The sequence below is a fragment of the Saccopteryx leptura genome, chromosome 7 (genome assembly GCF_036850995.1).
Source record: "Saccopteryx leptura isolate mSacLep1 chromosome 7, mSacLep1_pri_phased_curated, whole genome shotgun sequence".
Classification (NCBI taxonomy): domain Eukaryota; kingdom Metazoa; phylum Chordata; class Mammalia; order Chiroptera; family Emballonuridae; genus Saccopteryx; species Saccopteryx leptura.
The window spans coordinates 92233074-92260751 of record NC_089509.1 but is presented as its reverse complement, the minus strand read 5'-3'; the positions used below and the strand labels follow the sequence as shown (position 1 = coordinate 92260751).

The 27678-nt window shown below is 40.5% G+C and overlaps 1 protein-coding gene across 2 annotated transcripts in view; it reads left to right on the top strand.

Annotated features, from left to right (window-relative positions):
* Positions 1-15385, top strand: part of INO80D (INO80 complex subunit D) — a 99941-nt gene extending 84556 nt beyond the window's left edge. For both annotated transcript variants that reach the window (XM_066346218.1, XM_066346217.1), the window contains exons 9-11: positions 1221-1438; positions 2140-2297; positions 3753-15385. In XM_066346218.1, the coding sequence (XP_066202315.1) occupies positions 1221-1438; positions 2140-2297; positions 3753-4918 (1542 nt within the window). In that variant the 3' untranslated portion in view covers positions 4919-15385. The remainder of the gene's footprint in view (positions 1-1220; positions 1439-2139; positions 2298-3752) is intronic.
* The last annotated feature ends 12293 nt before the right edge of the window (positions 15386-27678 follow it).

The window sequence follows — 27678 nt, the reverse complement described above, 5'->3', positions numbered from 1 at the left end:
CTACTCACATAACTACAGCAGTTTTATAGAACTATGTCCCCATCCATCTCCTGTCTTTACCTGGTCTCCCTGGCCCATGTCCATTACTTGAAGGACTTTTGCTGTGTCATGATTTACAGGTCTACACGTCCATTTCTTTCAGCTTTGTCCTACCTCCTGGACATCTCATGCCTCAAACACACAGTTTTTGAGCCAAACTGAATTCCTTTACTTTTCTTCTGAGTCTGTTTATCTTTCTGTGTTCTCTACCTCAACTAATGGTGTCATTATCTATCAGTCACCCACACTGGAAAACCTGGAGACATTTACAGTTTTATAGGCCCTCCATCCTCACCACATCCAAGGAACTGTCAAATTATGAGACTTCCGTCTCATCTGGACCTGGTTTTTCCATTCTCACTCATTCTGCCCTTAGCTGTTTATTTTGTATTGACTGTGAAATAGCCCTCTGATTGATACTTTTGCCTCCATTCACTTATCTATCTCTTCACATTACTACCAGGGTATAAATTTTTAAAAAACATTTGTCAAGTCGTGCACTCCTCTTATGAAATATCATTCCTCCTTGCCTATAAAATAAGTTTTAAATCTTGGGTAGGGCATTCAAAGTCATACATGACCTGGTACCAAACTTCTTTATAGTTACAGTCATATTTCATCCTCCATTATGCCCCAAGCACTAGTCAAACCTAGTTATTTGCTGGAGGTTTTTTTTTGTTTTTTTTCTGTTTACACCATTTTCTTTAGTCTAGAAGGGTCTTCTCCTTGACCCCAATAACTTAAAATTTTACTTATCTTTCTTATCCTTTAACCTCACAAATCTAAAAATAATTGATTTTTTTGTGTGTGTTACCTGTAAGATGTTTATATCACTTGCCCAATTTTCTCTGTATTGTGTTTATCTATACTTGTATTCATGTCTTTCTATGGGAAAGCCAGTCCTTTGAGAGTGCAAATTAAATTTAAAAAATTGTTTATACTATAGCACCCATCACAATATCTTTAATTTGGGATGAAATATATATATATTGAACTGACTTGAATTAAATAAAAAGTGAGTTTTTTATTCATTTATTTATTATTATACATAGTTCTAGGTATACATTATGTTTTAGGTATGATATAAAAGATTAAAAGATACAAGTACTTTTTTTACATAGCTCTGTTAGGTTTTTCCCAAATAATCTCAGTGTAAAAATACCCATTTATTTATTTCAAAGGATAATTTCTTGAGAGGAGATAGCTCCCGTAAAGTTCAGCACCAGCAGCAGAGGAAACCCAGGAAAAAAACCAAGCCTCCTGCGCTTACCAAAAAACACAAGAAGAAGCGAAGGCGTGGACCTCGTCGACCCCAAAAACCCATCCCCCCTGCAGTACCCCAAGGGAACCTCAGCATGCCCACCAGCGTCTCACTGCCAGTGGAAGCCGCTCAGATCCGGTCAGTGCGGGGCCGGAGCTCCCGCCTTCTTTACACGTTCTCACTGCTCTCGGGGCATCTAGCTTCATTTCCTTTTCCGGGGGTGGGAACTAGACTACAAATATATCATCTCGGATATATATATACAGTTTTTACTAGATATCTGAGTGGGTTAGATCTGAAATAAAGCTTTTGATTAAAACAAAGAGAGCAGATATTGAAATTGAGAATTTAATTGTCTACTCAGACTTGTCTATTTTACAGAAATTCCATATATATCCCCACTGAAGTATTCCATCAGAAATCTGATGCGTTATTAGTTTTGGCAGGGGAAAGCTCTTTGACCAGGTGAACGAGGCTTCTGTTTCAGCCAAACATTTTAGTTTCATCTATTTTACTTCATTTTAAAAAATTATGTTGACAAGATTTTAATTCTCTAAAAAATGTTAGACACACTTGATACACCAAACTGTACTTCATTCTGCTAATTTTAGAAGTAAAAAATCTGACCTCAAAATGAGTGTGTTAACACATGGGGAAAGGAGGTAGAAATACGTGACTGCATATGGTGTGGCCTCTGTGCTTTCAAATTTCCTTCTCAGAAAGAGGGAGGAGACAGTCAAGGTTGGATTTCTCGCTCTCCTATTTGAGGAACTTGTCTTGGTGACGTTGGTGTGAAGCTAAAGGGGGAACGGCGGGGCCAACCATGTCGTCTTCCCCAGGAGCCCGTCCACGCCGGAGCTGAGTGCTGATGAGCTGCCGGATGACATTGCCAATGAGATCACCGACATTCCGCATGACTTGGAATTAAACCAGGAGGACTTTGCAGATGTCCTGCCACGGCTACCTGATGACTTACAGGATTTTGATTTTTTTGAAGGTATGGTCAGCATTGTCAAGAAAATTGGGTTTTAAAATGAGTTCTTAAAAGGGTAGTTTTTTGAGGTGTGTTTGAAGTTTTCCTCCTCACATCGAGTGTCTTTCTCACTGTAGATAGGAAGTGTGAGGCTGAATATGCTATTTTACCCTTTCCAGAAGGTAAGGCTGTGCAATTCGTTTAACCATGTATGGACAGACTTTGTCAGATGGCTAGGTTGATAGCCAGGTTTGTAACTTCATTCCTTTACAGTGAGTAATGTTACTTCAGTTTATTTTTGAGCAAACACATTTCAAACTTAAGTTTATTGAAGCCTTTTAGAAACTGTCCTGATTTGAATACCCCACCCTGTACGTACCTCAGTTGAAGTGGACTTTTCCCCAACCGTTTGCTTCATCCCCCCTGTGCTCCGTGCTTTCATGGGAAAGCTTTGGTATTTTTAGAATGTTAGAACGTTCTTTCCACTATGAAAAATTGGTTGTTTTTGTGGTGATTAATCAAGTTTCTAACAATAGATTTTTTAAATATTGGAAATGAAATCAATGTGGCCCTATGGGCCTAGATTTTACGAAAATTAGTTAGAAATGGGAGAAGAATGAGAAGGAAGTATTAGGAAGCAATCAGAGCATTATAAAAGATAACCTATGACATGAGCTGAGTGCTTACTGTTGTGTTAAAGTACACGTGTGAGTGTCTGTGTCCTCATCTTACATAGCCTTTGTCTCAAATCTGAACTGATAGGATATGTTTTTTGTTTTTTGATATGTTTTTTTAATGGCTTTAATATAACTTTAAGTAAAAACATGTATATTCAAATAGTCACCATGAATTTTAAATTGGTAGTCCTTAGAACCCCTAAACATTTAACTTTTTTGAACTGACTGTATTGGGTGACATTAGTTAATAAAATTATATAGGTTTCAGGTGTTCTGTAATACAGCATCTGTATAGTGTATTGTGTGTTCACCACCCCAAGTCAAGTCTCCTTCCTAACACTTTGATAAGATAGTTTATGACCTGGCTGGATAGCTTGGTTGGTCGGAGCACTGTCCCAATTCGCAAGAGGCGCTGGTTTGATTCTCGGTAAGGCCACATACAGGAACAGATTGACCTTACTTGTCTCTGTCTCTCCTTTTCTCTCTCTAAAATCAATAAACATTTAAATATATATATATATTTATATATTTATATATAATATAATATATATATATATAGTTTATTTATAAATAAACTGAAGATATGATCTGAAGATGTGACCCATGCTCCAGGACAGCTTGACATTGCAAAAGCTGTCCTGCAGATTAATGTTTCACTTTTTCCTTCTAATCCAATCCTTGCAAATTTCTCCACAGGGCCTGACTTTAATAGAACATTGTCAAGGATAATTCAAATGTATGGCTTTTGTAGTATGGGACATGTGAAAGCTCTGCTGATTCTTGATGGCTTTTGTTTACTCAGGAAAGAATGGAGACCTCCTCCCAACGACCGAAGAGGCTGAGGAACTTGAACGGGCCTTGCAGGCTGTCACTTCTCTCGAGTGCCTGAGTACCATTGGGGTACTCACCCAGTCAGACGGTGTGCCAGTCCAGGAGCTGTCAGAGAGAGGAATGGGGGTCTTCTCCACAGGTACTGGAGCTTCAGGAATTCAATCCTTGAGCCGAGAAGTCAACACGGACTTAGGGGAGCTGTTGAACGGGCGCATAGTCCATGATAATTTCTCTAGTCTAGAGCTGGATGAGAACCTGCTCCGTTCTGCTACCTTGTCTAACCCACCTACACCCCTGGCAGGGCAGATCCAGGGGCAGTTCTCTGCCCCAGCCAACGTTGGCCTTACTTCTGCCACTCTGATCAGCCAGAGTGCACTTGGGGAGAGAGCCTTCCCAGGACAGTTTCATGGACTTCATGATGGCAGCCATGCCTCCCAGAGGCCACATCCTGCCCAGCTGCTGAGCAAGGCAGATGACCTAATCACCTCACGACAGCAATACAGCAGTGATCATTCACACTCCTCGCCCCATGGAAGCCATTATGATAGTGAGCACGTGCCGTCTCCCTATAGTGACCATATCACCTCTCCCCACACAACATCTTACTCTGGTGATAATATGGCAGCTACCTTTTCAGCAGAGATGCCCATCATGGCACAGCACTTGCTCCCAACCCAACTTGAGGTGCCACTTGGAGGAGTTGTAAACCCCAGAACTCACTGGGGCAATCTCCCTGTCAACCTTGGGGATCCCTCTCCATTTAGCAACCTTCTCGATGCAGATGGACATCTTCTTTCCACTTCCCTGTCCACGCCACCCACCACGTCGAACTCAGAGACCACACAGCCTGCCTTCGCCACCGCGACCCCCAGCAGCTCCAGCGTGCTCCCGGGGTTGCCGCAGACCAGCTTCAGTGGCATGGGGCCCTCTGCTGAACTCATGGCCTCCACCTCTCCCAAGCAGCAGCTCCCTCAGTTCAGCGCAGCCTTTGGCCACCAGCTGAGTTCTCACAGTGGCATTCCTAAGGACCTGCAGCCCAGCCACAGCTCAATAGCCCCTCCTACAGGCTTCACAGTAACAGGTGCCACAGCTACAAGTACCAATAATGCATCTTCTCCCTTCACCTCCCCTAACTGAGCGTGTCTGTGTGTTTGCAGGCAGGTGGGGAACCTGGCGTTTTCTATCTTTGTTTCCTCTTTATCACCCCTGCCCCTTTTCCTAAAGAAGATTTTAAAAATAACAGATGGGGACTTGAGGGGAGCTCCCTTTCCCAGTTAAACAAGGCACCCCGCAGTGGACCTTGCTTCAGTGTTCACACGTGCTCCTTCGCACTGGTGCTCATTCCTCCAGCGGGGCCTCTCCCCGCGGTCTCCGTAGTGGCTCAGCACAGTGACTGCATAGAATTGACTTTTAGCAGCAAGTCCTAGAAGTGGAAGATACCTCAGATTACCAGTGCCCTTTACTATTTCCTAGTATTCAGATCAATGCTTTCCATTCTATTACCAGGTCTTTGCATAGGTGGTTCTAGACAGAATGATCCTATTCATCGAGTCCCTGTGTGTAAGACGTAGCACATGGTGTGTAGAGGCAGATCGAGCACCAACTGCTAAATACCACGTGAGGCCAGGATTCCATTCCTAATTGTGATCATGTTTAATTAAAAAGAAAAAAAATTGGTCTTTTGACTGCCTGTGTATATGTGTGCGCCCACGCGTGTGTTTTTGTGCAGGGCAGGAAGCAGCTGTCCCATTGTTATTATTATTTTTTTCCTAATGAGTATGTGAGGCTCTTAACTTCTTTCCCACATCTCACAACCCTAATGAGGTTGGTCATTCTTTCCCACTGAGTTACTACGTTTCCTGAATAGAGAGGGTGGTGGGCTGGTCACATGAATAGCACAACCCTTTTCTGCTAAGTTAGCCTGGAACACAAAAAGCCGAATTCATGTCTGTGCAGTGGGGATGTTGTGAAAAGCTTGCCTCTGGAATGACTGCAGGGTTGCTGAGATACTGAGGTCTGCTGGTTATATTGCCTTTTTAGACACACATTTGTTCCTAAATCCCTTTGTCATGAAATACATTTGCAAGGTGTAATTAAAAATATTTCGATGTGAAAAGCAGGATAGGTCAGATAGATTTGGAAAGATGTCATCTGTGAACTTCTTGATCTGTCTTTTGCTTTTGAATTTTTCATGTTTACAGTAGTGACTCTTTGGTAAGATTTGTAAAATGTTGAAGACACTTGTAGAATCAATGTACCAGTTGTGAAGTGATATGTAATATCTGAAGGATACACATTTTAAAGTTTCTTTCAAAGCAGATTATGGAAATGAGACATAAATTTTACCCACCCTTTGGTACTTAAAAATAATTTAAGTACTTAGGTTTAAGTTTTGGGAAATTGTCTTAAAGTACCAAGATTTTAGGCTTAAAAGTCCTGTCAGGTAGTTTAGTAAATTGACGACTAAGAAATGAATATGTGAGTTTTCTTTTTACCTGCCTTCTTCCCTGCCCTCCCCTCCTTCCCCAGAAGGGTAGAACTAGATTTTAAAGGCATCTGTCCTCTGCTTTTGCTGAGACGTTTCACTGTCCCCTGAGATACCATGGGCTATTTATACCTGAGTCTAGTCTAATTTACATATATATATATTTTAAAAGATGAGTAGAGAGAACGTATCTATTAATGATGTGATTTAATGATTCATTTGTCAGGGAATATTTGATCTTAATTCCTTTTCACTAGGTAAAGACTTGGATGTATTTTCCTACTTCCTATATGTATTCTCTGTATGCCAGCTACTTCTAACCAGTCCCTTCTTTTGAAAGCTTTTCTTTCTCTGCTTTTTAAAGGAATGATGGTGATCAGCAGGCATTATGCAGATACCACGTGACTGAGATTATGGAGGGGAAATGTCACATGACTGTATGAAATCATTATATGCCCTATTTTGTATTTATTGAAATTTCTTTTTGTGGGCCAAAAATACATCTGTAATATATTTAGTTTTTTTTAAATCATAATTGATTGGAAGATTTATTTTTAATAGCTTTGCCTTTTTTGCAGATTGAGAAATTTCTAAATTATAAATTATGTCACAAAGCAAAATTATATTTGGTATCACCATAAATTTTTATTCTGAACGGTGAGAAAAGATCATTTGAACATTTCTCATCTGTGAACGAACCTATGTTAGTAAGCTTTTTTATTTTAATGTACTGTAATGAAACGATTATGAGTAGTTACCTCTGTTCAAAAGTGTCATTTAGTTGACTACACTCTTTTCACACCCATTATAATAACTCCATTCCCAGATTTGATTTAATCTCCATTGTGTACTAATTAAAGGTTGTAGCAGAAGCAGCACATTGACTTGCTTATCAGCCCTTCTTTGACAGCAAAGAGAAGGTCAGGGGTAGTCAATTTGGACTTTTCTGGCTATTTGTTCCTCGTGGTCGCTGCTTAAAATTCTTCAGTTATCAAAACTGAGTTTGCAGTAAGTTGCACATTTTATTATTTGCAATTTTCTGTTTTATGTGCATTTAAAGCCCTATTCTGCTTTCTAGTAAGGAGGCAAGAAATGATCAGGAATATTGCCAGTTACAGCTTCACACCAAAAACTTTGAGTGAATCCATTTTTGTTCAGATGCCCACGCTGATGGCTGCAGAGAGGGCGCCCGTAGGAAGTACCAGTGTAGGCTTGAGGAAGTAGTAAAAAAACAAACACACAAAAACATCTTTCCTCTCATTTCATCCATTTAAAACAAGTATCCGAGCTTGCGATTTGCTTTGCTCTTGCTGTTTCTTGAGTCCCTTTTTGGAAGAGAGAACATCTGTGAACCCAGAGGTATCCGTTGTTTTTTTCTTGTAGCTAATGGCGCAATTCTAGTCTATTAGTAGTAGGTTTGCTATTAATATGTAGAGAAAGAAATGAAGTGTCTTTTACTCCAGAAATATGAAAAGATTAGTGTCTTTTAAAGTAGCACTTATGCTATAATAAGGCAATACTGGAATTAAAAACAAATTTTCTATAAGGTCCTAATTAGGTGGAAGCTAGCTTTTATTCTAGTGTTAAACTCATGAGAAGCAGTGGCAAAGAAGGCCCACTCTGTTTCCGCAGTTCTTTGGGACCATTTCTAAAGGCCAGTTGGAGTGTGTTAATGTGACGTAATTTACAAAGTTGCTGCCGTTAATGTGTTTTGAAAATCTGAGTTCCATTCTGATGTATGATAATCATTGGCTGTAATCTATAGCATCCGAAGAAAAGATGTGTTTTCTCTCCTTTACTCTCTCTACATAATTGTTAATATTATTTTAAAGTACTTAAGACATTGTTTTTTTTTCCTCTCTGTTAAAAATGGCTTAGCAATTTGCACATCTGGGTAGGCTATGTAGCTAGTAAACAATTCACAATAGTTAATAGCAATTACACTTTACCCACCAAGTAACAGACTATGCAATGAAAAAAATTTCTAATTATTGTCACATAGCTTATATGGTGGAGGGCTATTTTCTCTGGTAACCTACCATGTGAGTTATGACTGCTTTATAAATGACTGACTGAGTAGTTTCATGTGGGCAGGCAGCGTGGTGTGTCTGGTGTCCCTCCATGAAGAGATTAATTTAATGAGAAGCAAATAGTAGGTATGGAGATCATGTTGGAATTTTTTTTCCCCTTAAAATTGTAGTTAGGTCTTGAGTGGCTTCAGGCTAAAGAAAGCTAACACTTTATCTTTGCCAAATAATTATTTATAAGAATTATCTCTTAAATAAGCCCAATCTCTCAAGTGCAGGTTAGGAATCATCATATTCTGTGGCTAACACTAAGGCTTTTCCTTATCGTTCTCAATGCATGATCACAACACGGGAAAGCAAGGACAGTTCTTTGATTTGGAAAGAAACAATGTCTGTGATATATACACAGGTACTCTATAGGCACAGTTTTCTCATGTGAAAGGACTTGTATTTCTGTTGACCTGTACTGTTGAGATTTTATCAGCTGGCACTAGAATGTGCGCGTGGAGGCAAGTCCTGTGCCGGCAGTTCATGGACACTTGCCTGCAGCCCCTCCTGTGCGCTTGCGTCATGTGGGTGTTGATGGTGGTAGGTAGGCTTCATCAGCAATGTTTGTGTGAGGCAATTGCCTGTTCTCCAAGTTAGAACAAAAGGTTGTTGTGGATTGGTATTGTGAAAAGATGAGGCTATTAATGACACTAAACTAATTTTTAATAGGTTTGAAATTCGTTTAAAAATTTTTTAGAGGTTTGGTTTTCATTTTCTTTATCCTCTTTTTAGCCTTCTTTTAACATTCGATTAAATTCTACTTTTAATCTGATATATTGATATGGAATAATCTAATGTTGAATGGTCTTCTAAATGGTCAACAGCACTCCCTAGCTTATTGAGGCATTTAAAGAATTCCAAGAAAGAAACTGTAGCCCTACCGAACAGTCTTCATCTGTATCTCTTTCATCACCAACACCTACATCCTCCAGGGGGTTTTTACTGGCAAGAAATATATTTCTGGAGGGGGTGGGGGGTGAGGAATGAGAATATATATATGATAGAACATGGATCCCCCCAATACATGGAAAATTATTGAATCTTCACTGACATTTAATATAATGTAAAACAATCTCATGGCTTTCTAATATCTTGAACTTCATCAGCTTTCCAGTATATTCTAGAAGGATCCAAAATCCATGTTTAGTAGATTGAAGTAACATTTTAAGTGCTATCTTTTAAAAGATTTATAATAAAATACCAGTGAAGAACATACTCATTTTTCTCTGACCAATGAGTAAGGAAAAACAAAGAATAATCACCATAAAACATCAATGAATAATTACATGTTTCCTAATAACCAATATCATTAATGCAAAAATTGTGGGTCACATTGAGAGAGACTTATTTCCAAATAGCAAAAATTCTCTTTTCACTCCAGCGCTTACTGTTGGTTAGCTTTCCTCTCTCTGCACGGTGACGCAAGCGAATGAAAGGAAATGTGGCATTTCAGAGAGAGAGCAGTTTGGTGTGACTTTCTTTACCCCAGCTTCCTGGATCTTGGGAATGTTTGGTTCCTTTCAGTGGCAGAGTTTCTGCTGATCTACAGTTTAGTCTGTAAAACAATCTGATAAGAGAAAATCAGTCTCCCTCTTCCTTAGTGTGCTCTGAGGGCCGCACAGCACAGCTTTATTTCCACTCCCCTCTGCCGCTTGCTCCGCTGCCCCAGGTCCTGAAGTACACACACGTGCGTCCTCTGTACTGATCCCGGCCTAAGAGTAACAGAATCCTCCTCTTCCACTTTTTTGTTGTTGTTTTTTGTTTGTTTATATATTTTCTAAGCTGGGGACCACTGAACTAAGATCTGTGTGCACCCAAAGTTCCCCTTGGAAAACTTCTCAACATGCAATGCAGAAAGGCTCCAGTGCAGTCAAATGCCACACCATTGCTTTTACTTGGGGAATAGGCTGGTCGGCCCTGAAAAGACTCCACCCTGCCTCATTAAGGTCCAGGGGCTCCAGTGAGCTAGTGTGGAAGTGATGGGCGTTGTCTTCATCTGCTTGGAAGGGTTGAATCAGTTCCTCTCAACAGTGATAGTTCTTTTCACTGTCTAGTGTTGAGTATGTCTCAGGGATTCCTTGTGGAAATTAGGGCAGATTTTAAAATAAAATAGTTTTCAAGAAACTAAAGGTTTCATTGAAGAGAGCGCAAGAAAGAGAAAACATTTGGTTTCCTAGCCCACAGTGTCTTGCATAGGACTCTTCCCTTCTCCTTCCGCCTCTCATCTCAGCTTCAGCCTACAGAATCCTTTCCCATCACGCACAGCTTTAAGACTTTTATTTAAAAATCTCCTTCCCCGATGAGCTTTCAGAATACTTATTGTAGATTTTAAGAGAAAAGGTATATTAATTTATGCTATTAACATCACCTCATAAATTATAAGTTTTATACTAAAGCTGTATTGAGTGTAATGAGTTATGTTGCCTATGTGTTTAATAGCTAAAAAATTATATATGAGCTTTTTTTTTTTTTTTTTGACAAAACAAACTAGTGAAGCACCTTTTTACACTGGATCTCTGCCGTGTCAAGGTGTATAGCTGTCCTTTGCTACCTTGCAGATATATAAAATAAAAGGATATCCTGGGGCCTCAAAATGTAGAACACCTTTTAGACCATTTATTACTTCTCATAGAACTGTTGAGAATCATGTTTCTTTAGTAAACGATCTGTGGTTTACACTTACGATGGCTAGAAGCTTAGTTACAGGGTAAATAGAAACACTTAGATCAAGTAAAATTCCCAACTACTAGAGCTGGAATTTGTAAAGTTTTTAGACCTCTTTTATTTCCTATGGATTTATTCTTTACAGTTGATTCTGTAAGTTGGGAAGCAAAACAGAGAAAATAATAAATCTAGATGTTCTCAGTGTCTTATTCAGGAACCTTTTTATCCCTCCTCACTAAGGAATTCCCACTGTGACTTAAAAAATAGAATTAAATTACTTGTGTGCGTGTATATGTCTGTTTTTACACACATGCAAAAAATATACATTGGGGGCACGTGTGTGAGAGATGAGTGTGTGCTTCAGTAAAAATAGATGAAGGTAACAGAATGTATTATAGAAATATGGTTTATTAGGTTGAGGGTATTAAAGTTACTTTCTCAGTGTCTCTGTATAAGTATACCAAATTTTTCATTATGTTATCTTAATGTTAAATGGCTAGTTCTGATATCATGTGTATTTTATTCTAATGTTTTGATTAACTTATATTATGGTATGTTTTTAAAATGACATGAGAAACAGCAGGTTCTAAGTCCAGCCTCTTACTTTTGAGCATAAAAATAAGAGAGGGAGAGACAGAGCTGTGTTTATCTATTGGGTGATGGGACCAGAGATCAGATGAACTTTTATTTTACATTAATAGATTTCTTCATATTCTGAGTTAGAAAATATTGTTGATCATCTTTTCTTGGCGAAGTTCAGAAAATTATAGGCCTTTTGTAAAGAATGCCAATTTTTTTGAAGGGGCCGTTTTGTTTAAAGAGTTGGTGGGATCATTTCACCGTGCATATTTCAAAACAGATGATTTTAGTTACTTCCAAAAATGAAAAAAGTATTAGTCAGTCGTGCTATTTATGAAGTTAGCATGCCCTCCTCCCCCCGTACTTTGGCTATAGGAAAATATATGCTACCCTTGACCTGATACATGTGGAATTAAACATTCCTGTATTTTGAGGTTTGCCATTTTGCAGTACATTCATTATGGAGTATCTGGTGGTCTCAAACAGTCACAACTAGGGTTGTCACTGAATGCTCCAGTCGCATTTATTTTTAATATAAAAAAACCGTACTGTACTTTGAAACACATCAAAACAACTTCTGATAATACACCTGAATTTGTAGTTATCTTTGAAACCTCATCCATCTTATATGTAGTCAAGACCTAGGAAAGCTTTATCTGTTGTTCTTTTCAGTTATATTTTTGCAGCATCTCCCAGTTAAAAAAAACACACCTGCATATTTCTTGTACATATGCATGCAAATGAAAGAAGGGAGTTTGTATTGGTGCCATTTTTCCCTTCCATTACTGATTAATGGGAATCTCTAGAATAAATTCCCCCTAATTGAAGGGTAAAAATAGACCCTTTGTGTATATCTGTATAGAGATGTGTATATGGGATGTGGTGGCACTTTGCTGAATGTGAACTTGCCTTGTCAATGGAAAGATTGAGAAGTATTATGTTTATTTATACATTTGTATAAATCTATATATACACGTATGTATATGTGTGTGTATAGATAAAGATATATACATATATTTCACTAAGAAAATGTGTGTGTATAATAGAGAAACAGCCTTTGTTAAGCAAGATTATACATCTATGGAAAAATCTGGACTATTCTGTAACTAGGAGGAGGTGACAGTCTGGAGTACACATCAGAGCATACTAAGTATAAGATGGAAGAAATTCTTTGGATTATAGTCTTGTTTATGGTGATTATAACTGAATTTCTGTTAGACTATTCTTACTTGCCAATACCACTTTCTTCATCTTCACCGCCTTCTCAGTCTTTCAACATTTAAAACACTTCATTGAGGGTTTTCTCCTCTCTTGTGTCCTTTCTAGCCGGAAGCATCTGTCTTATATATATTTCATTAATTTCTCAGGTGTTTCTTTTAAAGATCTTTATCTCTGAAATTTCCCAGGAGATATAAATTTTGGTAATATATTCTATAGTAATTTTGAGATTCGGACATTCATCTTTGTCTCAAAAAACACTCAAAACTGATTAGATAATTTTGGGACATTTTATTTAATTTGAGAAAAGAATTTGATTTTATGATTGATATTAATGCTAGGTTTATTTCCTTATTTATTGTCATTAATTTGTTATCTAAAATTTTATTTTACTTTGATTTAATCACAAATTTACCATTTTCATTTTAATGGAAAGTGTGCAAGGTCACATGTAAGCCTCCTAAATACTATAACTAATTTTACTCATGATGAAACTGCTTTAATTAATCCTTGTGTAATGAATTCTGCTATATTTCCTTTTGACTTTTCTCACATATGTGACATTGTTTTAACTTTGCTGCAGCTCTCTAGAAAACTTGCATCCCTATATATTGTGCCTTTAAAGCTCTTATGCACACACAGACAAAAGTGTATTTATACATGTTGGAGCATGTGTACATATACTTTCCTATATACTCACACAGTATGTCTTTAGTATATATTGTGGGAGTGGATATATTGATATCTCAAGGCAATGAAATGTTGCTCTCTAGATATATATGTATATAAATAGTGTTAATATACTGTATATACACATGTATATGTATGAGTTTAAAATGGCAATCTTTTACATTTAGCAAAATGCTGCCCCTACTGGAATATTATCACTGCAATGGCAGTTGTGTGTAATGATTTAAAATACATTATCAAAATTTATTTAAAGAACATTTAAAAGTCTCATTTAAAGACATCCACACATTATTTATTTACCTTTCTTTTATTGTTTTTCTTTTTAATTGAAAAGGGAGGCTGTCATTTTTTAAAAATGCCATCTGTCCCTTGGGAGAAGGAGAGAGCTGGAGATTCATCTGAGGAAGCTTGTGCGTTGTTCCTCTCTCTAACATAGGGATATACCACAAACCAGCCTGTTTATTCCAGTTAGAAAGCAACCCGAGTATTTCCATTAGTATATGTCATCCACCGTTTCCTAGGCCAACTTAATTCACCAATTTACCTCTTTCTTTCATTAATAAATAATGATCATCCAGATCATTTTGCCTGGGGAAAGTTAACTACTCTCTTGCTGCAGGGAAATATATCACCTAATTGTTATTCTGCCTTGTTCAAAATTCAGCTTTGAGAGATGGCAGCGTTCTTGGGAAGCTGTCTTAATCATGTTTTGCATTTATTTAGTTAAAGGTCTTCCCAGACATTTTCTTTTAAAAGAACTCCAAGTCTGGATGCACTTGACGTAGATTTAATTCTTACTCCCCACAGCTTCAAGTATTTTTCATTAGTATATCAATTTGACACACCAAATAAAAGAGTATTAGGAAAAAACTGTTAAATATTTAATTTTTGTGATGAGTTGGCAGCATGTTTTGTTTTAAGACGTTACAGAGAGAGGAATGTCGACGGACAATCCTAAATGTAAGGCATGACAAGATCGGAGTAAGAGTACCCCTGAAGACTAGCCCAGAGAGGGTGGGGTTTGAGTGATTTCAGAGTAGTTTAGCTGGAACTTGATATCAGAAGCAGCCTTTAACAAAAAGCCTCTTGGCAATTGTATGGTACTAACTAGAGTACTGAAGTGTAAGTTGAAACCAAGTTGCAGTGGGAAATCAAAGGTGAGGTAGCTTATTTGAAACTGGTAAATGACAGGTTGCACAGTTTTGAAATCTCTTTAACAAAGTAACTGCACGGTAGCAAGGACTAGCAGTTCTCAAAGCCCATCTTTTTCAGTGTTCTCGTTCACCTTGGCACACAAGTATGTTTTACAGTCCATACATTAAAAAATACTTACAAAAAAAAGCAATTGCTTAAAGGGAACTTACAAACCAAGAATCTTCTCTGAATTTGTGGTAATAGTGGCCGGAAGCTTAGTTTATATGCAGAAAAGCTAGAAGCCACTCAGTTCTGCAGACTGGGGGGCGCAAGATGAGAAGATTGGCAGGTTTTGGTTAGAGCCCCCCAGCTTGGAAGGAAAAGCATATCTCTGGCCTTGGGCGTGGTGTTGCTGGGGGAAACCACATTTTTGGGAGGTGATGTGGCTTTTGGTTTGTAATTTCCCTTTAAACAAGAGAGACGGCTCACATTTTCCATATATATCTCAATGAATGTACTGTATTACTGTTTTAAAAATTTGATGAAATAATAATGGATTGGTCTCCTTTTGTTATCTGGTCCTTGTTTAATTTGTTTAAGGGTTTTTGTATACAAAAGTTTACATTTTTATGTATATTTTTCTTGTGTAAAAACTGATGTAATATGTGTATAAAACACTGTATGTATTATCTGTATATAGTGTGACAAAATGATTTTTCTTTCTTTCTTTTGGATGTATTAATAAATCTTGCTGTGAAGTATCCTTGTTTTTGGTGTAATTTCCTTTGCCTGGATGTTGATGGAAGCTCCTAATCCAGGGAAGGTATTTTTGCCCACATTGTTACTTAAGTAAATTTTTATTTATATCTTATATTTTATTAAGAACTCTAGGGAAATATATTTACACTTCTTTATGGTTAGACTGATAATGATTAATATTTGTAATAGCTATGAATCAATTAAATGCTATTCAAGGTGACTTTGATGTGCTATCCAACCTTGAAATCCAAACTTGGAAGTTGCATTTGAAATTGTTATACTGTATAATGGAGGTTTTACAAGTCAATTTCTATTTCATTTAATCAGAAGCCCATTCTCTTCTCTCCATTTTCATTGCTTCACAAGTATAAGAACAATTTCATGCTGAATAACTGAAGTTAAAAAAAAATTGAACACTCTTTGCCAAGTGCCTGCCTTGTATCTCCTTGGAATTGTTACTTTTTTAAATATGCCGATTTAACTTTTCATTTCCTGTGCTGTCTTTTGTTGCTGAGGGATTTTGTGGTACACACAGAGGTGGAAACTAGTGGCAGTAATAACGTGAAGGAAGGAGGAATTCAAAGAGACTTGGAAACAGACTGAGTAGGTGTCGGGCAAGGGAGGAGGAGGAATCAAAAGCAGCTTGGCCTCTGGATTTCGGGAAGAATGTGGGTGCCGGTGGCAAAAGTGAGCAGCACCACTCAACACTCAGTGATTCTGAGAGAGCCGGGGCATTTGAATATATTAAGTTGGAGTTGGAAATAGGTGTTTGCGGGTGGAGCTGGCCAACGGTAGCTGCAGTGAGGGTTCAGGAGGGAGACGCAGGCTGAAGATCTGGAAGTTACTGGCCTGGAGTTGGTTGTTGGAGCTCCTTGTAAATGATCAAGGAATAAAGATAAGGACAGATTTCGGAAAATTGCACTATGCAGTCTGTTATTTATAGGCCCAGAAAAAGCTTACAGGAATCTGGAATCAATTGGAGTGCCCCCCTCACACCACTAGGTTTGATGGTATTGAGGAAAGTCAGCTCCATCCCTTGACCCCGCCCGGACCTAGTGAGGACCCATGGGTGTGCACTCAACCCTCACACTCCCTTCTTATTTTAATTCCTTTTCTTTTTTTGCATGCATGCATGAGAGAGGAAGTGAGATGAGAAACTTCGACTCATAACTGCAGCACTTGAGTTGTTCATTGATTCCTTCTCAGATGTGCCTTGATCAGGGGACTCCAGCCAAGCTAGTAACCCCTTGATCAAGACAGCGACCTTGGGTTTCAAGCCAGTGACCTTTGGGCTCAAGTCAGCGACCATGGGATCATGTTGATCCCACGCTCAAGCGGGCGACCTCAGGGTTTGGAACCTGGGACCTCGGCATCCCAGGCTGACGCCCTACCCACTGCACCAGGCTCGGCACAAGTCATTTAACTTCCCCCTGCTTCGGTGTGCTCACTCATCTGCCAAGTGCTCTGGGAGGATTACAGGACTACCTCTGTAAAGCGTTTAGAACAGTCCCTAGCACATACTAACCACTTGGCCAATTTTAGTTATGCTCATTTTATGACTAGAGGGAAAGACTGAAGATAAAAACAACATAGGCCAATTCCTAAAATAAGTGCCTGGGAGAAAGTGGAGGGAAAATGAACAAAGGTGAGCTGTGGAGAAGGATGGAGATAGACAAGGAGCTTGGGAAAGAGGTTTCTGACGACAGGGCGTCTGATTAGGGAGTGCTGATTTTTGCAGTTGTAAGAGGACATGTAACCAGCAGGGTCCCTTTTGCTCAATCAAGTTCCAAAATATTATATATAGGTTGTATTTCAGTTACTGAAATCCTATTAACTGAAATGTTTGCCTTTTGCTTTACAACATTTTAAAATTCTACATTTTATCTTTCATAGTAAAAAGTACCATTTAATGGAACAAAATATATCCTTGTATGCTGGAGAATATACTTTGGATTAAAAAGTACTTAAGAAAAAATATAGTATAAAGAATTAATAGAGGGTCCTTTGTTAAAAGATGTGCATGTCACTTGCTAAACTTGAGGTTACATTAAAAAGAGCCAGGCCATGTATTACCTCCACAGTCCATAGAGACCAAATATGGGGCCCAGTACTTACCCTCTGTACCGTGGATAATTTTTCAAGACTAAAATCTTCCCTCTCCTTTCTTTTCCTTTCGATTGCTGTCGTTTCTTTTTACTGCTAAACATTATACTTGCTCTTTCCACTTCCTCTTGAGCCTGTCGCAGTTTAGCTTTCACCTTGTTACTTTCCGAAGCTGTTCTTCTTGACGCCAGCAGTGATCCTTGCCGTCATTCTCTCTAACCTCATCATTGAGGACATTCCCTTGTCCTGTTTCTCCACTTAATTCCCAGATTATTCCTCTTCTCTGTTCTTTGTTCCAACTCTTCTTTCCTTCTTCCTAAATCTGAGCGTGTTTCGGACTCAGCCTCAGCCTCCTGTTCTTCCCCTGTGCCTGAGTCCCCAATGGAGGGCCGTCCTCCTGCCATGGCTTACACGTGGACCTCCCCAGAGGTGAGCTCCGTATCTATGTCTGCGGTTCTGACTGCTCTGGTCTCCCGATTGCTGCTGCTTCCTGAGTACCTCCACCTCCATCCTCTACCGTGACTGTGCATTCCGTTTATCTGCATTCACCCTCTCATCTTTCTGGAGTTTTCACACTGGAATCTTCAGTGACCTTGACTTCTCCCAGTCTCCCCACTTTCCATGATTTGGAGACTAAACTAGCACAGCAGTGTCCTAACTAGTGGCCCTGCTTCTAATCTTTTCCCCCTTAGATCAACCCTTTACATTCTCTCCTACCCCACGAGTCTTCCCAAGACACTCCAAAACTGAAGAACATTTTATGATTTTGGATCTGAATCTCCTTCCATTCTCCCATTGGAAGGTCCTGGCATAGTTTGGTTTTCAAGGCTCCTTATAATGTCTCATAATCTAAACTGAATGTTACTGTGTAGTCATGACCAACAGCACACATTCTTCCCTTCACAGCCCCTCTCTTCTGGTCAAACTTACCTACGTTACACACATTTCTGTGCATATGCCCACAGGCCTAGCTAGACCTGTGAGAGTGCATACTGTAGAGATCCTTCCTTTGCTCATCTGAGATTTACCTCCTTTCAATCCATCCCACCCTCAAGAAGACTTGTCTCTCCAGAGAACTCCTTAGTCACCCTGCCTTGGCAGCACTCATGACCTATAGCACTAATTTTTCTTTTTTTTACAGAGAGAGAGAGAGGAATAGACAGGGACAGACAGACAGGAAGGGAGAGAGATGAGAAGCATCAATCATTAGTTTTTGGTTGCGACACCTTAGTTGTTTATTGATTGCTTTTTCATATGTCCGTGGGCCTTCAGCAAACCGAGTGACCCCTTTGCTCAAACCAGATGAGCCCGCGCTCAAGCTGGCAACCTCCAGGTCTCGAACCTGGGTCCTCCGCATCCCAGTCCGATGCTCTATCTACTGTGCCACGGCCTGGTCAGGCTGTAGCACTAATTTGATGTAGAATATTCTTCCCTGACTTATCTTTCCATGTCCTCTGTCTCCTCAAGAAGACCAAGTCACATTAGGACAGCGGTTCTCAACCTGTGGGTCGCGACCCCAGCGGGGGTCAAATGACCAAAACACAGGGGTCACCTAAAGCCATCAGAAAATACTGCTGCATTAGGATAAAGGCCTTTTAAAAATTCTTCTTCTTCAAAGATGATATTTTTTTTCATTCATTTGAGAGAGGAGAGAGAGAGCAAGGAGTGGAGGTAGTGAAAAGCATCAACTCCCATATGTGCCTTGTCTGGGCAAGCCCAGGGTTCCAAACCAGCGACCTCAGTGTTCCAGGTCATCCCTTTATCTCCTGAGCCACCACAGGTCAGGCCAAAAAAAAATTCTTATTGCTTAAGATGATGGCACAATGCATATAGCAGAACCTCAATAAATAGTTTCTCTTGCGAGGCCAAATAATACATCTAATTTCTTTGGGTATGGGGGAGACAGAGAACTTTCAAATATATCTTTTAAAAAGATAATTTTTAAATTTTCCTTTGCTGATTTTAGAGAAAGAGGGAGAGGGAGAGAGAGAGAGAGAGGAAAACATTGATTTGTTGTTCCATTTATTTATGCATTCATTGGTTGATCTTGTATGTGCCCTGATTGGGGACTGAACCCACAACCTTGGTGTACTGGGACGATGCTCTAACCAGCTAAGCTACCCAGCCAAGGTCCCCTTCAAATATATCTTGATATTCAAAATTGGTGATCTTGCCTATAACTCCTTTGTCACAGAACATGCTAGATTGTCAGCATTTCATTTATCCATGTTCTGTCTCCCCCAGAATATGTGCAATAATATTAACCATAAAGAATGTGTGCCCAGTGCCTTTTTTGTTTTACTTATTTTTTATGTTGTGACTACCAATTTGTGCTTCTTATTTCCTTCATCTTTTCACTAATGCCCCCACCCTCCTCCCATCTGGCAACTGTCAGAATGTTCTCTGTATCTATGTCTGTTTCTGTTCTGCATGTTTGTTTATTTTGTTTTTTAGGTTCAATTGTTGATATGTATTTATTGCCATTTTATTGTTCATATTTTTAAATCTTTTTTTTTTCTTCTTAAAAAAGACCCTTTAACATTTCCTGTAATACTGGTTTGGTGCTGATGAAACCCTTACATCTTTTTCTTGTTTAGGAAGCTCTATATATCCTTCAATTCTAAATGATAGCTTGGCTGGGTAGAGTAATCTTGGTTGTGTAGCCTTGCTTTTCATTACTTTGAGTATTTCTTGCCAGTTCCTTCTGGCCTACAAAGTTTCTGTCGAGGAATCAGCTCCCTTGTAGGTAACTGATTGCCTTTTTTTTTTTTTTTTTTTTTTTTTTTTTTTTTGCTGCTTTTAAGATTCTCTCTTTGTCATTAACTTTTAGCATTTTGATTATGATGTGTCATAGTGTGTGCCTCTTTGGGTTCATCTTGTTTGAGACTCTCTGTGCTTCCTGGACTTGTGTGTCTAGTTCCTTCACCAGGTTAGGGGAGTATTCCATCTTTTATTTTTTTACATAGGTTTTTAATTCCTTGTCCTCTCTCTTCTCCTTCTGGCACCCCCCATGATGTGAATGTTGTTATGCTCGAAGCTGTCCCAGAGGCTCCTAATACTCTCCTCAGTTTTTTGGATTCTTTTTTTTTTTTTTTTGCTGTTCTGATTGGCTATATTCTGCTTTCTTATCCTTCAGAAATCTGATTTGACCCTCCGCTTCATTTACTCCACTGTTGATTCCCTATAATGTATTCTTCATTTCAGTTAATGTACTCTTTTTTTCTGACTGGTTCTTTTTTCATGTTTTCTATCTCTTTGTTGAAGTTCTCACTAAGTTCATCTACTCTTCTCTTAAATTCATTGAGCATTCGTATAACCAGTGTTTTGTACTCAGCTCTTTTTCTGGAGTTTTGTTCTGTTTGGGTTTTTTTTTTTTCACTTGAAACATAGTTATCTGTCTCCTAATTTTGGTGGCCTCCCTGTGTTTGTTTCCAGGTGTTAGGTAGAGCTGCTACGTCTCCCGGGCTTGGTAGAGTGGCTAATGTAGTAGGCATTCTGTAGGGTCCAGTGGCAAGTCTCCCCGATCCCTCAAGCCGGACTCTCCAGGTGTGCCTCCCTCGCCCTCAGCCTCTCTGTGTGGGCTGTCTACACCATCCTGTAGGTGAGCCTGGATTGCTATTGGCAGGTCAATAGGAGGGATGTATCCCAGGTAGATCAGCTATAAGAACTGGGTATGACCACCACGGTGGATCAGCCGTGTAGGGGCCCACCCCATGGAGCAGGACTTAGAAAGGCTCTGGTGCCCGCTGAGTTTGCCCCTTGAACGTGTCACTTGTGGAGGTGGTTGAGTGATACTTTTACATTGTCAGAAGCTGTCTTCCAAGAGGGGAGGTGCAGGCCAAGTTCAGCTGCCACTTTTGTTCTGCGGGGGGCCACCTGGCATAAACTACAAAGTTGGCTGCTACTCATGCTGCAAATGGTTGCTACTTGTGCTGGGCTTGGATGCTCTGAGGAGAGGCCGAGCTGTGAACAAAGGCTGGATGCCACTAGTGCCAGGCCTAAGGCCACCGAAGGAGAGGTACAGGGCATGCTGAAGCCCGATGCTGCTTGTTTGAGAGATTTTTAAAGTCTGAAGCATGAGCCAAGACAGGTCATTTGTATGGAAAAGCCACTGTCAACAGCTTGCATGGGCCCACAAACTTGCTGGGGCCGGGTCTCAGGAAATCAGCTGGGAAAGGTCAGCAGTGTGAGCCAGGTTGATGGAGTCTGAGGTATGGCTTCCGCCTGCCATCTCTGTGAGAGGAGGGTTCAGCAAGGGAACAGTGGTCTCTGCCAGCACTTCTGTCTGGGAGGAAGCTGCACCTCCAGCTCTTATCTTGATGCAGACACTTCAGTTCTCCCCTTGTGCCTTTCAAGCTGCTGCCCTGTGCTGGAGAGCAGAGGGAGTGAGGCTGAGCAAGTCCATGCGCAGGCCCTTCAAGAGGAAGGCCTAGGACGCCAGCAGCCCTCTGTCTCCCTCAGCCTCAATCCCGGATGATTTTTACAGCCAGAAGTTATGGGGACTTGTCTTCCTGGCACTGGAACCCTGTGCTGGGGGTCTGCTGTGGAGCTGGGACATCTCCCTCCCAATTAAAACAGTTTTTTTTACAATTTATTTATTGATTTTAATTTTAAAAAACGTTATTTATTGATTGGTTTTTTAGAGAGAGAGGGGAAGGGAAAGGGAGAGGAGGCGGGGGAAACATCAGTTTGTTGTTCCACTTATTTATGCATTCATTGGTTTATTCTTGTGTGACCAGAGATCGAACCTGCAACCTTGGTATATTTGGTCAACACTCTAACCAACTGAGCTACCTGGCCAGGACATTTATTTATTGACTTTAGAGGAGAGGTAGGAGAGAGAGAGAGAGAGAGAAACATTGACTTGTTTCATTCATTTATGCATTCACTTAATCTGAAATATGAGTCTCTTAATCCCGACTTCTTTTATTCTCCCCAGCACCTCGCCACTGAGACCTCCTGTTATCTTATAGCTTCAACCTTTCTCTCTGCCTACGTGTTTCCTCTCAGCCTAGAAGCACAGATCTCTCACGTTCCAAGTAAACCCTCTCTTGAAAAAAATATGTATGTGCCCTGACTGGGGATCAACCTGCAACCTTGGCTGATTGGACATGCTCTAACCAGCTGAGACACCCAGCCAGGGCCCTCTCAATTCTAATCTGCCACATGTGGGTGTGGGACCAGGCTGTTCACGTCTCTGTCCCTCCTGTGAGTCTTTTTTTTTTTTAAATTTATTTATTCATTTTAGAGAGGAGAGAGAGTGAGAGAGAGAGAGAGAGAGAGAGAGAGAAAGTGAGGAGGAGCAGGAAGCATCAATTCCCATATGTGCCTTGACCAGGCAAGCCCAGGGTTTTGAACCGGCGACCTCAGTGTTTCAGGTCGACGATTTATCCACTGCGCCACCACAGGTCAGGCCCTCCTGTGAGTCTTGATGTGGCTTCTTCTTTGTATCCTCAGTTGTAGGACTTCTGTTTAGCTAGAATTCAGACGATTCTGAATGATGGTTCTGTAGTTCAGCTGTAACTCTGACATGCTTGTAGGAGGATTTGTGTACCACATTTAACTATGCTGCCATCTTTCAGAAACTCATCAAATGCATATTCATGAAACATACTAGTTTCTCCGAGTATTTGGTTATTTTGTTTGTTAGCTTTTTAACACTTTTTGTTCTGAAAGGCGGAAACCCCTCTGCCTTTGGTTTTGCTGATCTAAAGTAGTATTTCCGATCCATGCTCTTGGGAGGCTCTGGACTCTCCTGTTAGGTTGTGTCCACTGGGCTTTTCATTAGCTGCCCATTTATGGTAGATCCCACCTCAATGAACAATACTGCCTGTAGGACTTCTTTCTCTTGTTAAAATTAGTGATTCAGCTTCCTGATAGAGCCTTTTTGGCTATTTTTACTGATTTTCACATGTCATGCCTCCCTCTTTCATAATCTTTCCCAAAAGACTTTTTTTTTTCCACAAGAGAGGCACAGGCAAGGACAGATAGACAGGAAGGGAGATGAAAAGCATGAACTCATAGTTGCGGCACTTTAGTTGTTCATTGATTGCTTCTCATATGTGCCTTGACTGCGCTGGGGGGGGGGGGGGGGCTCCAGCTGAGCCAGTAACCCCTTGGGCTTCAAGCCAGTGACCTCTGGGTTCAAGTCAGTGACCATAGAGTCATGTCTATGATCCCACATTCAAGGTGGCAATCCCATGCTCAAGCTGGTTACCCCGCACTCAAGCTGGGTGAGCCTGCATCCAGCCAGCAACTTTGGGGTTTCGAACCTGGGTCTTCAGCATCCCAGGTCGACAGTCTATCCACTGTCCCACTGCCTGGTCAGGCCCAAGAGACTCTTTAAGTGGTGTAGGGGAATGGCTGTACCCTGGTACCCTGGCTATTTGGGCATGTCTCCACATAGGCCCTTTGATTGTCCAGAACATGGGAGGCTCGTGAGAAGACACGATAGGGCCATTGCTATACCCCAGCACCTAGAACAGAGCCTGGCATATAGTAGGTGCTCATTTATTGAATGAATGAATGCTTTGTCATTGGATTTTATCTGCTATGAAGACTGGTTATAATTTATTTATGTAAACTATTATTTAACTGTATTATATAAGCACAGCATGTCCTTATAAAAGAATTAGAAAATGCAGTTAACCAAAAAGACTAAAGTATCTGTAATACTTCCAGCCATAAATAACCTCTGCAACATTGTAGTGTACATTTTAGACTTTTTCACTGTATATATCTATACTTATATGTTTCTTAAAAGTGGGGTCCTATTATACATTATACCTATTATACATACAGTTTATTTTTTCTAACATGATATTTATTCATTTAGCATGTGGTAAAAATCTTTCAATGTCAATAAGTCTCCATCTCCATCAGTTTTTTAATGGTTGCATAATACCCCATTGCACGGGTGTACTACAATGTAAGTAATCTTCTTTCAGGTGTAATACTATATATATTGGTCTCAAATTGATGCAAAGGTGTTGGCAGATTTAAACAGGAAGAGTTTGGGAACAGACAAGCCAGGACAGCTCTTTTCAATGATTTAAACAATAGGGCTGACATGTATTTCATATAGTTTTGGAAGATAAGACTTGGATTAGCGGGTGAACATTAAATGGAGGTAAATTTCAACTTTGTAATATTTCTTAAAAGTGGAAAAGGATGTCTTATTGAAGTAATAAACTCTTTCTGGAAGAATTCAAGAAAAGTTAGGCTATTCTTTTTTCTGAAGAAATTCCTGCCTTGAAAGGAGTGTGAAGTCACAGTCCTCTAGCTCTGTGACTTCCATGCCACTTTCCACAGAAGAGTCAGGAGTGGTCCAGTCATGCTGGTTTCCTGTGGCTAAAAGCTGTGGCTTCAAGTCTCCCTCCTGTCTCTCAGCTAAGCATCCGAAATTTAAGAGTAAGGAATTAAGAATGAGGAGATGAGAAAGAAAACAGAGGTAAGGGTTTTAGAAGGATTTCTTTTTCTTTTAGGGGTGACTTTTAATTCCTATTTGCCTCACTTTCATTTTTTCTCCTTATTTTATCTTTTCTTTCATTTCTTTCTTTCCATCTTTGGCTTCAGTTTTTATTTTAAATTATTCAAGCCCCAGGATTGGTGGGTTGGCTATGACCCAAGGGTGTGGGGTAGTGGTGGGATTCAGCCCGTTTGCACTTGTTCAGCAGAACTGATACCTAATTTTTTTGTTGAGTTTGGTGAACCAGTTGTTAAAATGTCACTTGAATTAGGGTTCTTTCTAAGGTGGGAGCCTGGGCAGCTGCCCAATGTGGAAATCACAAATTTACATTCCTTACTCTTTTTTAATGTTAATCTGCACAACAGCCTATTCTAAACGCCCTTAGTAATGTTTATTCTGTCCATAGGTGAAAAAAATGGCAAGTGAGGATGCCAATCAAGAAGCAATATGGAAATATCTTAAATAACAGTTTTATTTTTTTTGGCAGGTGTTATTTAATATTTTTTCATTAATATTTTAAAACTCTTTCTTATAATCTAGTTTTGTGTACCTCTTTTACTGTTCTTTTTAAAGAATTAAATGCATGGGCCCTGACCAGTTGGCTCAGCAGTAGAGTGTTGGCCCGGTGTGTGGAAGAAGTCCCAGGTTCAATTCTCAGTCAGGGCACACAGGAGAAGCGCCCATCTGCTTCTCCACCCTTCCCCCTCTCCTTTCTCTATAACTCTCTCTTCTCCTCCTGCAGTCAGGGCTCCATTGGAGCAAAGTTGGCCCGGGTGCTGAAGATGGCTCCATGGCCTCCACCTCAGGTGCTAGAATGGCTCTGGTTGCAGTGGAGCAATGCTGCAGATGGGCAGAGTATCACCTCCTGCTGGGCATGCCGGGTTGATCCCTGTCAGGCGCCTGCTGGAGTCTGTCTGCCTCCCGGCTTCTAACTTCAAAAAAATACAAAAACAAAACCAAAAAAGAATTAAATGCATGAAATAATAAACTACCTTTTGGTATATCTTCTTTTATACTTAAAATGTTCATTAGGGCCGAGAACTGGTTATTAAATTATTTGAATCCCACCAATGGTGTGGGGCATGGGCCCAGGCAGCACCAGCTGGGGCATGGGTGTGAAGGGGTGGGGGAGGGATGCCACGGCTTGTAGGAGCTCTGGGGCCTCTGCCCTGCCCCGCCTTTCACCCCCCGGACTTGGCGCAGCGCCCTGACTTCCCAGCGTGCTCGCTAGCTTCCCTGTTAGAAGACTCCCAATTGCCCCTTTTTCTCTCTAGGAATCGTGCCCCTCCCTGTTTCTGATAACTAGACCTCAAAATACAAAACATTTCTTGTTTCTATGTCTGAGTCTCCAGGACCACTTAGCAGACTTCTCACTAGGAGAGAACAGAGTAGAAGGAGGAAAATAACTCCTCTGAGTGTTGACTGCTTGCGGCGTGCCCGGCCAGGCACTACTGAGCCACTTGCGGAGGTCCCTAGAGCGGCGCTGCCGGGATCACGGCCCCCAGTTCCGTGGGGTGCCGGGCTGTGAAAGCTGGCTGCTCGCAATTGAGATGTGCGTACGTGTAGAATACATAGCAGGATTTGGATACTTAATATGAAAAAAAGAATGTTAAACACCTTGTAAATAAATTCTTACATTAGTTACATATTGAAGTGATATTTTGAACTATTGAGTCACACAAAAATGTATTATTCCCATTAATTTTATCAGTTGCTTTTGACTTTTTAAAGGCAGCTCCCAGCGAACTTCAAAGTATGTGTAGCTCTCATTTTTCCTTGCCTCCGGTGTCTACTGAACAGTGCCGTTCCTGAGCCTTGCTACTTAAAGAGTGGCCCCTGCACGAGCAGCCTCAGCATTTGCTGAGAGCCCACCCCAGACCTAACGATCAGAATCTGCATTTTCATCAGATCCACAGGATTCAGGTGAGAGTTCAAGTTTGAGAAGCCTCTTGGACGGCTTCCTGGGGGTCCAGTGGATCATCAGCTCCCAGGAATGCATTCAGCAAGGCCACTGCCCGGCAGTGTGGGGCAGTGTGAGGGCACAGCACATAGAAGGTTTTTATAATGTTGCTGTCAGTGCTGTCATTTTTTTTTTCTCCCAGCACAGACTGTTTGGGTCGAGCTGGACGGCCACAGGGAGGCTGTTGTCCGATAGCACTTACACGAGAGCTGGCCGTTGGGTGGGGGGAACAGCTGTGTCACAGCAGAAGAGGGGAGCCTTGGAGAAACAGACAAAGTCCTTGTTTGGTCTCAGATTAATGGTTAACGTACCATGGAGAAAGAAGCCGTTGAGACCATGGACTTTAGTTTCTGGCTCCTTTTCTGCAAACTTCTGCGGCCTTGGTTTAATTACCCTCCCGTCTTAGAGAGCTGCACACCCTGGGGATGGACTGAGTCCTTTTATACTCCAGGTTTTGTGAATGAGGGAAGTGAGCCAAGAAAAGCAAGTTTGGGCTTTTCTTGTGGCCTGGCTTTCACCCCTTCTCTGGGTAAGTCACATAAGTCATTTAGCTTCATGGAACCTCTGTAAGATCTCCCACCTATACATGAGTAAATGACGCAAGTAGAAATTATAACAGCTCTATTGAATATTTTAGTCCACTCAGCAAAGCACCATAAACCAGATGGTTTATAAACAACAGATTTTCTCACAGTTCTGGAGGCTGGAAGTCCAAGATGAAGGTACCTACATGGTCGAGTTCTGATTAAGGTCCTCTTACAG